Source organism: Myxocyprinus asiaticus, chromosome 24 (genome assembly GCF_019703515.2).
Source record: "Myxocyprinus asiaticus isolate MX2 ecotype Aquarium Trade chromosome 24, UBuf_Myxa_2, whole genome shotgun sequence".
Lineage (NCBI taxonomy): Eukaryota > Metazoa > Chordata > Actinopteri > Cypriniformes > Catostomidae > Myxocyprinus > Myxocyprinus asiaticus.
Genome location: NC_059367.1, coordinates 10,284,726 through 10,300,991, shown reverse-complemented (window position 1 = coordinate 10,300,991; position 16,266 = coordinate 10,284,726). Strand labels below are relative to the sequence as shown.

Here is a 16,266-nt window from a genome sequence, read left to right as displayed (position 1 = left end):
ACTAGCGCGTCATTTAGTTCAAGTTCACCTGTTCATTCGCTTCACTGTGCAGATGTAAGTTTTTATATTACATATGTTGTCAATATAGTGATTAAAATCATGTATAAATAGGATGCGTTGGAATGAGGTGTTTTCCCCATGTTAAAGCGCTTACTTTTGCTGGTGTTAGCGCTTTCAACTCACGCAGCTCAAGCAGAGAAATCCTTAACATACTGGATTAATGGATTAGATGAATCCATCTAATATCTTATTCTATATACAGATTCTCTAGATGTTTCTTCTTCTGTTTATATCTTGCACTGTTAATATCTTGCAGTATAATTTTTATCTCGTCATATTTTCGTCAACAGTATGCTTTAATAAAATCGGTTAATTATCGTCATGATGCGCCTTTTCGTCTCAATTTCATTATCGTTGATGAAATCAAAAAACCCTTCTCCAACTAACGTTTTCGTCAGTGATTTCGTTGATGAGATTAACACTGCACGTGAGTGTTAATAGTTTATCCTTAAACCCGGCCCACAATTTATTTTACTTTCTGCATTTTGTCTTGGTCTTTAATGTTCCCTGTAGTTCTCTTAAAGAATTATTAAACAATAGTCTAATATATTCCACATGGCTTATACACACTTAACAAAACTAGATCACTTCCGTCATGATCTACGGAGCTGTTTGTACTGGAAACATCCGTTGATGAGACACGTGATCAGGCGACGGCTGCTCCGTTTCTATTTTTGATGCTCTACAGCAACTCAAGTCACTTAATTTTTTCATACAACTGAACTAAAATGATTTCATTTACAAATAGCCTATGTGGGGGGCCTGGGTAGCTCAGCGAGTAAAGACGCTGGCTACCACCCATGGAGTCGCAAGTTTGAATCCAGGGGGTGCTGAGTGACTCCAGCCAGGTCCTCTAAGCAACCAAATTGGCCCGGTTGCTAGGGAGGGTAGAGTCACATGGGGTAACCTCCTCATGGTCGCTATAATGTAGTTTGCTCTCAGTGGGGCGCGTGGTGAGTTCTGCGTGGATGCCGCGAAGAATAGCGTGAAGCCTCCACACGTGCTATGTTTCCGCGGTAATGCACTCAACAAGCCACGTGATAAGATGCGCGGATTCAGACGCGGAGTTAACTGAGATTCGTCCTCCGCCACCTGATTGAGGTGAGTCACTACGCCACCATGAGGACTTAGAGCGCATTGGGAATTGGGCATTCCAAACTGGGGAGAAAAAGGGGAGAAAATAAAAAATAAATAAACAAATACCCTGTGTGTTAACTGATTGCTATGCAAGATTTGTCCTTGTATATTTAAATAATTTCTCCAGTTACATCAAAGTACCTAAATGGGACTGCTACTTATGGGTCTGTCGTTCTCATGAAATACAATATCAGGTCTCAGCTAAACATGCAGAGCAGCATGATGCATCAATATCTGTGGGCTAATACTGTGACAGTAACTAAAACAGTTAACTGAGCACTATTCACTGGCATGCTCCGCCTCCGCTACAGAGCCACGGCAAAATAAATATATTTTGTTGTGAAATGTAGGGTGACCAAACGTCTTCTTTTTTCACAGACATGCCCTCTTTTTGGACATAGAAAAAAACATTTGGCCGGGATGTGAATCTGTGTATTTCCTTCTGCGCATCAGTTTTCATGTGTTTACATGTCCTAATGTGTTTATTCTGCCATTAGAATTCTCTCTCTCTTTATTGAAAAGAACACCTGCTTACTCAGACTCACGCTTACTATGTATTGTTATATTTTACTAAAAATGTTGACTGTTTCAAGACAACATCAAATATACTGCGAATCAGGGAAATTTAAACTAATATAATGGATAAAAATAGACATTGATGGAAATTTTGCAACTCAGTCCATCAGATATTTGTAAAGCTGGCACTTGCGTGTCAATGGCAGAAAAGGTAATTTGAGTTTGAGACCCCAGGATTAGAGCTTATTGTGTTAGCTGCCAATAATGAAAGAATTCTACAAGAGCACATTAGGTGACACCAGCATCATGTAAATACGATTTCATGATGATCATGTTTGTAATACTTATCAATGGCTGACTCCTAATAACCATTTCATAAGTTATGCATTAATGAAGGAAATACTCAACATAGTTAGATAGAAATCACTTTATTTTTTATATAAAGCCACGGCTGTGACACTGTAAAAAAAAAGAAAAGAAAAAAAAGTGTTCCAGTGTTAAAGCCATAGTGAGTCTGCTGCTGTAGTTATGCTGCAGTTGCGCTGTAGCGTCGCATATGCACTGCTCACGCTTGCGATGTGAAACAGGCATGAGACTTTCACATTTTTTACAATTATTAGATTGGTATCCACTCTGCCATAACATCATCAAGTCAAAAAGCCATTTTGTCTAGAGGAACTGTATACAAAAAAGCTTAGGACTTTAGCTAAACTTTCTCTCAAAAAAGATTTTGTTGTCTTTATGTTTATTTGCAGGGGGCTGGCTGCACTGCCCTAGTTGTTGCTGTCGTAGCAAGAAAACTAGAGCTCACCAAGGCTGAGAAGCATGTTCATAACTTTATGATGGACACTCAACTCTGCAAAAGAGTGAGCATGCTTTACTTTTGCATTACATTAATCATGTGGAAGATGCTTTTATACAAAGCAACTTACAAATGAGGAAAAACACAAGCAATTTTTCATACAGGAGCAAATAAAATTAGCAGCACCGCAGTACAGAACTTCAGGAGTAAAACAGAGTAGTATAGAAGCTTTGGCAGAAATGCAGAAAAATAGAGAAAGACATTACAAGACTTAATTTATTATTATTGATTAATTAAATGGCATTTCTTGAATATACTGAATTTTTAATGAAAATTAAAAAAAAGTGGAAAAAGGTAAATAAAAATGTCATTTAAAATAGTAAAATAGCCTAGTATAGGATAGTAAATATAAAATAAGTGTAAGGAGCAGTCAGACTCTCTGCACAAAGCACTTTTAAGCCAAATGTTGATGCTGCATAAGCCACAGCAACAAGCCAGCATTCATTTTTTGATGATGTCATTTATTTAGACAAAACCTGGCAGGCAATTCACCAGAGCGTTGCAGGACCTGCAACTACAGTGGCAGCACTTTGCTGAAAATGTGCTTTATTTTAGTAGTATTCTCTTTGAAAGGTTTAATGGAGTCATAAGTTATCTGCACTCTTACAGTGGAGTCCAAAAGTCTGAATCCACTTGAGAAAATATTTCTAGTTTTCATTTTTCTAATTTAATACAATTTAGATTTTTTTGTAATTACAAATTATATTTTCAACATAGCAAGTTGAGTGAATGTATTCCACAAGTTTGTGTAAAACCTGATGATTCATGTTATTTCAGCATGATTTGAAAATTTTCCAAAGACAATCCATCTTCAATGGAAGCAATATAATGTGACCTTTTATACAAAGGAGTTAACATGGTCGATGTTTGCTTATTTGATCAGAGACCTAGAAATAGTGCAGAATCTTAAAGGGGCCATGACATGCCTTTTTTTTTTAATTATTTTAACATGTTCCTTGAGGTTCACTTAAAATATAAGTAAAGTTTTTTGCATCAAAAACAGTCATAGATTTGTAAAACATGATCATTTTCCACCCTCATTCTGACTCTGTCAGAAACACTCAGTTTTGGTGCTGCTTCTCCTTTAAGACTTGACAGCAAATGGTCACTGTTATGATTAGCTCTCTGCTTTGACATCACAATGTGGAGGAAGTAGAGAATGAGTTTTTTTGGCAGCTTGGTTTCAACAAATGCTCTTTTTGCAGTGAGGAGGACATTTTGAGTTCTGAAACTTACAGTATATTTTGATGGTACAATGACCTCTTGTATGTCAAATGATCAAGGACAATTTGATTCCTCATGTCATGACCCCTTTATATTAATTTTACATCATAACATTTCTGTGTTAAATTTGTCTGTTTATGTCCAGGTTTAAATTAGATTTTGAATCTCAGTAATAGATGAATAAGGGTCCAAAGTTTTTCTGGCTATACTTGCTGTACTGCTATTTTAAAAACAATATTTCACATAATACTTATGTAAAATACCTCTTAGTCTCTTATGTAGACTTTATTTGTGACAGGTAAAAAACACGGCTGCTAATGTACTCAGGGAAACATGGCTAATCTACAAATATACTAAACTCGTGAAGAAGATCGACCACGCCAAGGTCCGGAAACATCAGCGCAAGTTTCTGCAGGCCATACATCAGTACGTATATTTGCAACATTCAGTATAACACATAAACTTACAAAGAACTGTTTGGCCCTTAAGCTGTTGGTATGGTAGATTTTATATGAAATCAAAGATGAATCTAAAATTTACAGTGATTAAAACTGGGTTTAGTTCATGTGCTCTCTTTTCAATTTTGGGAATCTACTCACATAAAATAATGTATATGGTAAAGAGTTTTGAAAACTGAATTGAAGCTTTTAGACTGACATTACAAATTTTAAAGAAATAGTTTATCCAAAAAGGAAATTCTGTCATAACTTACTCATCCTCTGTTCAAAACCTGGCTTTTTTTCCGGGAAACTAAAAAGGAGAAATTTTGAAGAATATATTGGCCATTCTTTTCCATGTAATGAAAGTGAATGGGGCTACTAAAATAGTACATTTGCGGATTATGACACCATTGATGCTAAATGCCATTGGTTCTTTTATGTCATCTGAGAAAAAGAAAGTCATATACTGTAGGTATGGAATGAAATAAGGGTGAGTAAATAGTGACAAATTCTTTATTTTTGGGTGAATTATTCCTAAGATCTTGGGTGTTTTCTCTGTCTGATCATGGACTTAAATTGTCTTGTGAATGGCGTAGACCGTAACCTAGGTACAGAATAGAGACAACCCTGTTTGCTCTAACCTTACCCAGTATATATCAGCCAAGCATGTTAGACAGAATGGTGTTTACCATCAGCTCCTGAAAACCAATGAAGAAGTGCAATATATCAGTTATTAATTTTGAAATATCGATGGAAATACAATAAAAAATGTAAGCAACAAACATTGCTAAATGGCCTAACAATGCAAATAAAATGACAGATTTTTAAAGTCTTTTGGTGTCAAGTGTTGTGTGCAACTTGAGGTTTTTAAAAATATATATTTGTTTTTGTTTTGCCTTTAATCACTGCAGAGCTCAGAAGTAAGTCTTCTATCTTTCCTTTCCATTGGAACCCCTTTTTTCATTTTTATAAGTTTTATTCAGCAATATTAACCAACATGAGAAACATTGAAAACATTTGAAGCTGGGTACCATCTTACATTAGATGTAATATCCATTAAGAGTACAGATAAATTACAGTACACTTTTTTACAAATCTGTTAAGATGGTTTACAGCCCTGTTAATGTACATACTTGGAGGGAAGAAAGGTTCTTTGCATCCTCTCAGCTTCAAATTTATGTCCAAAATTCATTCATCTAGCCTGTTCCAGATTTCCATAGAAACTCAATCTGCACTGATCATCTTAGCTGCAGTACCTCCATGAAATAGTCTGTAACAGCATGTCCTAACCAGACACACTGCGATAAGATTCCAGTGACAAGCAATCTGTTCTGTCCACACTACAAGCAAAACTGCTGTGCAACACGGCACAATCACAGCCAATCAGAACTTATGAACTTAAACTTGATGTTTAATTTACTATTATTGGTCCAATAAGAGTTTACAGTGACAGATATAGAACACAACAGTCCGAAAGTAAAAATCCCATGCATTATTCCATAAGGGAATAGATTTTTTAACGATAATTAAAAAACGTTTAAAACAGACCTACTGAGAGCTCCGAGGTTGTTAATCGATTATATGTGCTTCCGTTAAAGCCATCAGTCCATGTTATTTCTTCTTCATTTAAAAAAAAATCATATTTACTTGCGGAATTTCTGGTGAATAACTACACTACCCATGAACCTACCAATCAGAGATCTGCTGCAAACAAAGCGCACCAAACGAGCTCTGCAGCAACTGCACATTCTCATGACGCACTGTAAATGACGTAATCCCTACACTTTCAAACTACTTTTTTTGCATATCTATATATATATATAACTATTTTGCAATCAATTTAAATACACTAATGAGCCAAAACATTATGACTACCTGCTTAAAATGCTGTTGGTCCTCCATGTGGCACCAAAACAGTGCCGACCCGCCGAGGCATAGATCTGCTTGACCCCTGAAGGTGTCCTATGGTATCTGGCACCAAGACATTAGCAGCAGATCCTTCAAGTCCTGTAAATTGCGAGGTGGAGCCACTGTGGATCGGACTTGTTGGTCCAGCACATCCCACAGATGTTCCTCAAACCATTCCCAAACAATGTGTGCAGTGTGGCAGGACGCACCATCCTGCTAAAAGAGGACACTGCTTTCAGGAAATACCATTGCCATGAAGGGGTGTACCTGGGCTGCAGTGATGTTTAGGTAGGTGGCACGTGTCAAATTGACATCCACATGAATGGCCGGACCCAGGGTTTACCAGCAAAACATTGCCCAGAGCATCACACTCCCTCCACCGGCTTGTCATTTTCCAACAGTACATCCTGGTGCCATCACTTCCCCAGGTAAACAACGCACACATACACGGCCGGCCACGTGATGTAAAAGAAAACGGGACTCATCAGACAAGGCAACCTTCTTCCACTGCTCCAAGGTCCAGTTCCGATGCTCGCGTCACCATAGAAGGCGCTTTCTACGATGGACGGGGTCATCATGGGCACTCTGACCGGTCTATGACTACGCAGGCCCATTCGCAGCAGGGTGCGATGCACTGTGTGTTGTGACACATTCCTCCCGTAACCATCATTACAATTTTCTGTGACTTGTGCCACAGTAGACATTCTGTCAGTTTGGACCAGACAGGATAGCCTTCAATGCCCTTGCACATCGATACGCCTTGGGCGCCCAACACCCTGTTGCCGGTTTGTAGTTTGTACCTCCTCGGACCACTGTCGGTAAATACTCACCACTACTGACCGGGAGCACACCACAAGCCTTGCATTTTCAGAGATGCTCTGACCCAGTAGACTGGCCATAACAATTTGGCCCTTGTCAAAGTCACTCAGGTCTTTACTCCTGCCTATTTCTCCTGCTTTTAACACGTTGACTACGAGAACTGGTTGTTCACTTACCATCTAATCCACTCAGACCTTGACATGTGGCCTTGTTAGGAGATGATCTATGTTATTGACTTCACCTGTGAGTGGTCATAATGTTTTGGCTCATCAGTGTATATTGTTTCTATACTAATAATCAACTATTTCAAATCAGTAGTTTTAGATTTATCCATCGTTTTTAATTTGATTATGTCATTCGAAATGCTTCATGGGATTGTAGTTCATTCCCTCATTAATGACGTAAAGTCCGTAAAGACAAGGTCTTGTACCTTTGTTTTTTTCGTCTGATTTTCAAATACCTTTTTGCCTTTGCTTGTTGCTTGTCCCAATCGTTACTGGTTAGGACAAAAACTGTGTCCGTGTAAAATGGAAGAGATACCATTTATCGTTTGCTGCTTTATCATATTGCGTCTGGTTAGGACACTGTGTTAATCTGCAGTGTTTTCTTGCAAATGTATCGCAAATCATTTATACCACGATACATTTACAAAAATACCAAATGTTAAAGCACTGCATGAGAAGCTTAGATGATAACAAAAGCTTCAGCAACTTGTACTTGTGTGCTTTCACTTGATTGGTTCAGCTTTTAAGTGCAGTAACACTGGAAATTTTTCTGGCTACGCTATCAGTTCACTGATGTGAATCGCCCGTCCTGCCCCTGTTTGCCGGTCAAAGCAAAAGCACAACTACTGAGCACAACAATTCATTTATAATGCATTTGGCCTTTGCTTTTACGAGACTACATAAACATTCCCTTGCCTAATGCATTCAGTCATAAAATTCTATAAATATCTGCACCTGAAATGCTCCATAAACTCAAATTGGCTGTGTTGCTCATACTGCGGAGAAGGTAACAAGTGCATCTGGAGTGCAAGGAACTATGGAGATCTGAGTACAGAAACAAACAGATCAATTTTGGCCCTCCCAAAATTGAGAGTTCATCTATGAAACAGTACAAGCACTGTGAAAAAGTATAAAGTGTTCACCTTTTTATTTTCCATACAGCTTGCACACTTGAGTTGTGTTTTTTCTGGGGCTAGGGAAAACGTTGTTGGGAATGGATGGCTGGGGTTGGTTTAGGTTGCTTGGTTGACTCTGGAGAAGACACAAGCAGCTATCATGCTACATTCACATTCTGCATGTTATAATCAGAGTATCTCCTGAATCTTTCCTTAATTTCCTATGTGCCAAAAACCCTCAACCTAACATGTTCAAACACTCCCCTCATTTGTTTCACAACGAAACTTTCATTTCCGGGTTTTGTTAATTCTGTCCTAGAGGATTGGGTACCAACAGAGTTCCTGGTGTTGACTTGATGAATTCAATAGGCATTGAAATTAGGTTAATGCTAATGCATCTTTGCTAGAACATCTGTCATTACCAAGGAGCCTATAGCCGCCTAATTCTGTACTGTTATCAGTTTATCTGTTTGCACATGATACTCTCATTACAGTCTGAAAGGATACAATAAATGTTTTAAGCCAGATCCCTATTGAAAGTTAAAGGGATAGTTCAACCCAAAATTAAAATTCTCTCATCATTTACCATCCATTTACATCATTTACATCCCAGATGTGTATGACTTTCTTTCTTCTGTTGAACCCAAACAAAGATTTTTAAAAGAATATCTCAGCTCTGTAGGTCTGTGAATGGTGGTCAGAACTTTGAAGTTCCAAAAAGCACATAAAGGCAGCATAAAAGTAATCCACAAGACTCCAGTGGTTAAATCTGTCTTCAGAAGCAATATGATAGGTGTGAGTGAGAAACAGTTCAATATTTAAGTCCTTTTTTACTATAAATCTCCGCAATCACTTCCACATTCGTCTTCTTCATGCATATCGCCACCTACTGGGCAGAGAGGAGAATTTATAGTAAAAAAAGGACTTAAATATTGATCTGTTTCTCACCCACACTTATCATATCGCTTCTGAAGACATTAATTAAACCACTGGAGTCTTATGGATTTCTTTTATGCTGCATTTTTGTGCTTTTTGGCCACCATTCACGTGCATTGTATGGACCTACAGAGCTGAGATATTCTTCTAAAAATCTTTGTTTGTGTTCAGCAGAAGAAATAAAGTCATACACATCTGAGATGGCATGAGGGTGAGTAAATGATGAGAGGATTTTAATTTCTGGCTAAACTATTCCTTTAACGTCAAGAGTTTTGACTTAGAAATCCCTATTGGCAAAACATTATAATATTCAGTTATTAAACATGTTTCACTATTCCTGTTACTAAGAAAATATGTTTAATTATTTCTAGGGTTTAGTTTTCTTTTAAACAAACAAATGAGACTGAGAGAAAGATTGTGGATTTGATAATGAATCTAGCCCTTAATAGTCAACAGATGATTTTCTATGTTGGCTAGAGATACATACAAAAGCAAACCACATGCATGTTTTGCCCTCAGTAGAACATAATCAATTCAATTAAATTTTTTAAATAAACTCTGCTGTTGCTACTTTTTAAAGGTCAATTTTTTTAAAAGCAACTGTATTAATTTAGAACTTTCTAACTTCATTTCATGCTCTTATTACTTGTAACTAATTTTTAACTGCATTTCATCACACTTTTATTGAGCGTTTTGATCTGTATCAGACCACCACCAAAAAGTTGTGCAGCACAATTTCTTGATTTTGAGTTGGTTTTATCAAATCCATTCTTATTTTTATTCAGAAAAGTTTTGGACCAATGCCTCGGTTGTTTTTTTTTTTTTAACCTCTTGTGGCTGAATAAGTTTGCATGTGTAATTGAACCAAACTGGAATGTGAATGTTTGCATGTTGGCACCATATTGTGGGAGAACATTCATAATGTGACACTTTTGACCTTCCAAATTAATACCTAATTATCAAACTCTGTTTCTTCCTCTTTTTCCTCTCCTTTCATTAACACCCCAAACCAACTCCTGAACTTCATGATTCACTCTTTCCACTACAAACTGTCTTGTATATCTGTATGTCCTCTTTCCTTGGGCCCCATCCTTGTCTCTCTTTCTCTTTGTCTGTCCACCTGCTTCCTTTCTTTATAGACTGCGAAGTGTGAAGATGGAGCAAAGGAAGCTGAATGACCAAGCAAACACGCTGGTCGACTTAGCAAAGGTGCGTAAAAAGTTTCTTGTTGTTTGAAAAATACGCCTCAGTGTGAAGATGGTAATGTGTTGCATTGTCTATATGTTATATTTAGGTTATAGGTTATATTTCAGTTACGTTTGGGTTTTCAGCAAGAGTGTAATGAAAATACAGGCAAAAATAGGGAAATGAGGTAAATTTTTTGACAGTCTTCTCAATGTTAAAAAGTCGCCCAATTTACCTGAATTCACCATATATACTATTTACTGCATATTATTCTAAAATATTATGTGTAACAGAAAAGCCTGATCTCATCAATATACGTAGCCGTTTGTACATTTAAACGTACATGTTTTTACGTTTGAATAAACACAAAAACATTCAATGTGAAAGTTTGAAAGCATCTAAAACGTAACAGTTTTATGTATTTACAGCTTTAGATATGTAACATTTTAACAAATCCATGATCAATATATTTGTACATTTTTATAAATATTTTAGATCCCCTTAACCTTACCCCAGCCCTTAAACATAATCACTTTTCAACAATATCAAAAGATGTAACAAGTAGATTAATGTACAGTGACAATACATTTTGTTACAATATATTAATTTATATAATATTCGTATTCAGAAGGCTGTTTTGAAAATGATTATTTTCGCTATTCCGATCGGTTGCTCTAGTTTTGCAGGAATTACATACTTCAACTTTAAGTATTACATGTTTAATTCAGTGAGTAGTATCCAGTTATCATCTTGTGTAAGAAAAATGGTTATTCCGCATTTTTTAATCAATTGTGCGTAAATATTTTTAATATTAGGCAGTCTGATCACATAATGAGTCAAGGATGATATGGTAAAATTTGCAGTTGATATTTCTTCCAGTTCATTCGTCACACTGCAAATGCAAGGTCAAGTCAATCACATAACATTTTGGTATATAATACTCCACCCAGTGTGCTCTAGGCAAATATGGCAGGTCATCTCACATATACGTATGAAAAACTTGTACAATGTACACAGTATACATACTGCAAAAATAGTTTGAGCGGTATAGTAGTATGCTATTTGAAACACACCCATAATAGATCACTACAGTGTCTAATGCGTACTGCATACTGCAAAAATAGCATGTAATTTCAAACACACCCTTAATTTTTGGGATACATTTTTTGCCATTGGCTTATAATATACAGTTGTGTGTGTATAATTGTATGCGTGAGTCTGGTAACCATGTGTTTTCATCACTTCCTCAGACTCAGAATGTGATGTACGACCTAGTCTCAGAGCTGCAGGAGCGCAGTGAGGAGCTCGAAAAGCGGATAGGTCACCTAGAGACAAAACTGGACTCCATTAACAGCAGTCTGCAGGCTCTGCCTGGTCTGCTCTCACAAGCCATACAGCAGCAACAACACCACCTGCTGGACGGGCTGACCCAGCGTGGATTCACCCTGATACGACCCTCCTCGCAGGCCTCCGAGCGCTCCTGGTCGTCATCAGTGCACCGACGGCGGTCACCCTCTACCGCACCACACACGTCCTCTGACAGCGGCTAGCACGCTCGCGCACACACTCTAAAACCAACACACACACTCCCACACACACCTGTCATCAACTAACACTGCTAAAAATACTTTTAGTACTAAAACGTTAACAAGAATGACAAATTCAACACACAGAGAAACATTTTTTATGAATTAACACATCATGGTAGAGATATGGTTTACGTTTAGCCATTGTATGGCTGTTTAAAGTTAGCTTTTTTGTAAAGCCCTTGTATAGTAATGGACTGGATTTAGACTAAAGGGGGTGGAATGGATTTATATGAAGGTATAGTTTGAAAAAGAGCACTGAATGGAATTGAACCAATGAAAATGAAAGGGAAAATGTGAGGAAGAGGAAGTCACCAGAAAGACTTCCTGTCCATGACAGTGAAGATGTAGGCTGAAGATGTTCGGAATGGAATACTAGCGAACCATTTACTGAATGCTGCACAGTACACTGTGTACTGCCTACCACGTTTTAAACAATAGCATGTTACATTGTTGTCATATGACATCAGCACATTGCTTGTGAGTTGCGTCAAGTGTGCTTTGTTGTATACTGCACATTTTGGCTAATGTAGTAGATCATCTGGGTGTTCTGTGCAATTGATTAATTTGCATACAGTGCACAGTATACATTACATATTATGTACTGCAGGAATAGTAAGAGTAGTATGTTAGTATGCCATTCCGAATATAGCCTTAGAGCTGATGGGGCCTTTGGAAGACCAACGGGTGGGTGGTTGAAAATGAATGTTTCACATTACTAGATTCAAAGTTAATAATGTAATTTTAATAATAATAAAAAAATAAAAATAAAAATAAAAATAAAAAAAGCGATCAAATAAAACAGTGTTGCCAAATGCAAATTTTTGTTTTTGCAGTCCAATTAGACTGATCAGTTTTTCATAAATCATGCTTCAAAAACTTTCCTTATCTCATTCTGACCATAAAAAAGTTCTTGGCAGATAATAAGCATTTTCATAATAGGAATAAACAATAAAATGCACAAACAAAATGTTGTGCTGTGAGTGCATTAGGTTCCCACACTTTTTGACCAATGAATTTCCATGACATTTCCAGTTGATTGTAACTAATTGATGAGGATTAAAAACCATTCAAAATTTACTAATGAATCATTCAGACCAATTTGTGAACCAATTCAACCAATTCTCTGAAAAGTACCAACTAAAAAGACTGTTTCGCTCACAAATCAGACATCACTATGGTTTGTGAGCAAGTTTTACTCAACACAAGAGCAATATTTAGCCCATGAAATCTTTTAGAGCAGATCAGAGTTCTAGAAAATGTAGAAATCTCCATGACATATAGGGATTGTATACCTTTCCCTGAATTTTATAAGCATGGGAAACACAATTTTAAAGGGAATGTTCACCCAAACATGAAAAATTCTCACATCATTTTCTATAAATCTCCACTTTTACATTCGTTCACATTCTGAAAGTGAAAGTGGAGATTTAAAGTAAAAATGGACTTAAATATTGATCTTTTTCTCACCCATGCCTATCATATCGCTTCTGAAGATATAGATTTAACCACTGGAGTTGTCTGGATTACTTTTATGCTGCCTTTATATGATTTTTTGGAGCTTCTAAGGCCTGGTCACCATTCACTTGCATTGTATGGACCAACAGAGCTGAGATATTCTTTTAAAATCTTTGTTTGTGTTCTCCAGAAAAAAAGAAAGTCATACACATCTGGGATGGAATGAGGGTGAGTAAATGATAAGATAATTTTCCTTTTTGGGTGAACTATCCCTTTAAAATTCCCTGATATTTCCAGGTTTTCCTTCTCAGTGGGAACCATGTGTGCAACTTCTGTTAAGGCTACACAACTGTCCTTCCAGCGACTTTTTCATGTTTTTCAGACAACTTTACATGAATCACATAATATATTGTCAATCACCATCTTGTATGATTTATTCATATAGGCAAAGTTTCCAAAGGCCCTGACAGCTTTTTTAGTTCAGGCAATCTAGAAGGCAGCCTGGGGATATGACAGAACAGACTGGACAAAAGGAAATACACCCCACCCCCTTGCATGTTTCAATGCAAATGATGATGGAGCTAACCAATAGGACTGTTTTCTCTTAATTTTTTCTCTGTTCTTTTCTCATTTTTTACAGAGATTCCTTTTTTCTTATTTACCTAGATTTTTTATAGCTTGTAGAGGATATGCACTGATGTTCCTGCAGAGTGGCAGCATAGTTCAAACATGAGTTCCTTGATTAAATAAGAAAACAATTCACCTTAACGAGATGTAGAAATTAACAAGTGGAGATGAATCCCACACTTTTCATGATCAATTACATGAAATTAATTGATTTGGTTCCCAGTTCTGCGTTTAGAATGAAAAACATCAAGATGTGATTGTCTTTACAGGTTTAAAAAACAGCAAACTGCCTTTACTGTGTGTGTTTGGCCTTGTTGGCCAAGCTGTAGCAGATTTACATAATGCTGGGCTCCAATATAAAGAAATAAATGAATAAATCCAGTAACTGGTTACCTTGCACCCCTGTCTTTATTGGAAGTGTTGTTGATTTTTTTACATACCGTAAGCCTATCAGATAACTATTTCAGATTTTAAATGGATTCTTCACTGGTTCAAATCCATGAACATCTTGAATATTTTTATAGGACAACAACAGTGTAAGACTCCCGGTCAGTGGTGATGCAGGATGTAGAAATAGCAGTTCCTGTATAGCTTGCAATTAACCATCTATAGAACTTTTGTGCAGAAGAAAATGGACAGTATTTTTAGCCCACACAAGGCACTTTAAAGCTTGCAACTCAAGTGCTTTTATTTCTCTCATTGTTCATCCATCCATCTAGTCCTCTGTACCTCCTCTGCATTTGTGCATTCACTCAATCTTTTGTGGCTTGACAGAACAAAATGAATCCAAGTTTAACTAGTCTATTTGAAGGCACTCATTGAAAATTGCAGAGGGTACTGATCGAAATATGCAGAGACAACTATAAGAATGCCATATCAAAACATTATTTGTTTGAGCATCCCAAACAGCCCAACATTGTCTCAACCAATGGCATGAGTTTTGGGCGAGACTATCTGTTTTGGCAGCCAATGTAAGACGGGTGGGAAGAGTTCAAAAAACACTAAAAAATGTCCATAATTGTAATAGTAAAAGAATGTAAAAATGCTACAATAAAAAAAACATTAATTGGTTAACGGGTAGTTACTATAACATATATGGTAAAAAAAAAATGATAATATATTTAACAAGATGATGGATGTAATTTTACAGTAAAATATTGTAAAAATTCTGTTAGATGTAAAAGGTATGAATTTACCATATAATTACGGTAAAAATGTATATTAAGTTTAACAAGAAAATACATGTACTTTTTACGGTAAACTATTGTATTTTATGTTTTTATATTATATAAAAACAATAGTCGGGCGTTCCCAGAAGTCCCAGCGTGACCCGTCACATTTCATTATATTTTATATCTTCTTATTTTTAATATCAGTTATGTGCATTGGGGTGTTCTGTATTATATATTATGTAGTTTAGTAAATGTTTATTGCATTATTTTAGTGTCTGATGGTGTTTTGTGTTTGGTTGAGTGTACTGTCTCAACATATGTATTGATCATTGCAACTGGAAGTCATCATGTGGCCTTTTGTTGCATTACTAAAGCGATTAACAATTCATTTTAAAGTGAAAAGCAGACATTTTTAGTTCCAGAAGGTTAGTATATCAAGTTTATATTATACAATAATATAAATGGTAGTGAACCGTAAAATATACAGGCTCAAAATGACATCCCCTGAAGCCTGAAACGTGGTCACTGTATTTTTTATGCCAAATTTCAGGCAAACACAGCTTCCTGTATTTTACCATAAACTTAACAGATTTTTTTTTTAAAGTGAAACCTGTTTGAAAACAATATTTTTGCAATTCTGTTAAGTAATGCTAGTGCCGCAAACATTACGCACTTCTTCTTTTACTTATTTACTAAAAATATTTATTTGTGCAGATGCCAATCTGAAAGTTGATATAATATTCATTGAGTTCAGAGGAGTGGGTGCTGTAAAATTTTGCACCCTCATTCATATTCTTTCTTGTTTTATATCTTGTTTTAGTAATTGACTTCAGGGCTACAAAGTGCTTCAGTGACACACAGCATACATAAACATGTGATCAAAATACAGTTAAATGCAAATGAATAGGCACTTATGACAACATGTTGCTCTTAGTAGAGATGGAAGGGAACAGACATATGAAAAGAGAGAGAAAAAAACAGATTTCTTTATAAATGGACTTTAAATGTTGTGAGGATGGACTTTTGCCACTGAAGGTGACAAAAATGCATTATACTTAGGCCCAATCCTCCCCACCCCTTTGTTCTCCATCTTTTTCTCTAAACAACATATTCCTCCATCACAAGGGTTCACATTTGTACTTCAAAAATAAACTTAACATTTGACATTCTGAGTCACGAAGTTGTTTAACCTGAAAAAGTGCTCTGATATGGGAAA

The 16,266-nt window shown here is 36.5% G+C and overlaps 1 protein-coding gene across 1 annotated transcript in view; it reads left to right on the top strand.

Annotated features, from left to right (window-relative positions):
- The window catches only part of LOC127414740 (small conductance calcium-activated potassium channel protein 2-like), a 44,144-nt gene extending 29,893 nt beyond the window's left edge, over positions 1-14,251 (top strand). Inside the window, exons 6-10 of the mRNA XM_051652982.1 lie at positions 2,469-2,579; positions 4,098-4,225; positions 5,151-5,159; positions 10,162-10,231; positions 11,458-14,251. Coding sequence (XP_051508942.1) covers positions 2,469-2,579; positions 4,098-4,225; positions 5,151-5,159; positions 10,162-10,231; positions 11,458-11,757 — 618 coding nt within the window. The 3' untranslated portion in view covers positions 11,758-14,251. The remainder of the gene's footprint in view (positions 1-2,468; positions 2,580-4,097; positions 4,226-5,150; positions 5,160-10,161; positions 10,232-11,457) is intronic.
- The last annotated feature ends 2,015 nt before the right edge of the window (positions 14,252-16,266 follow it).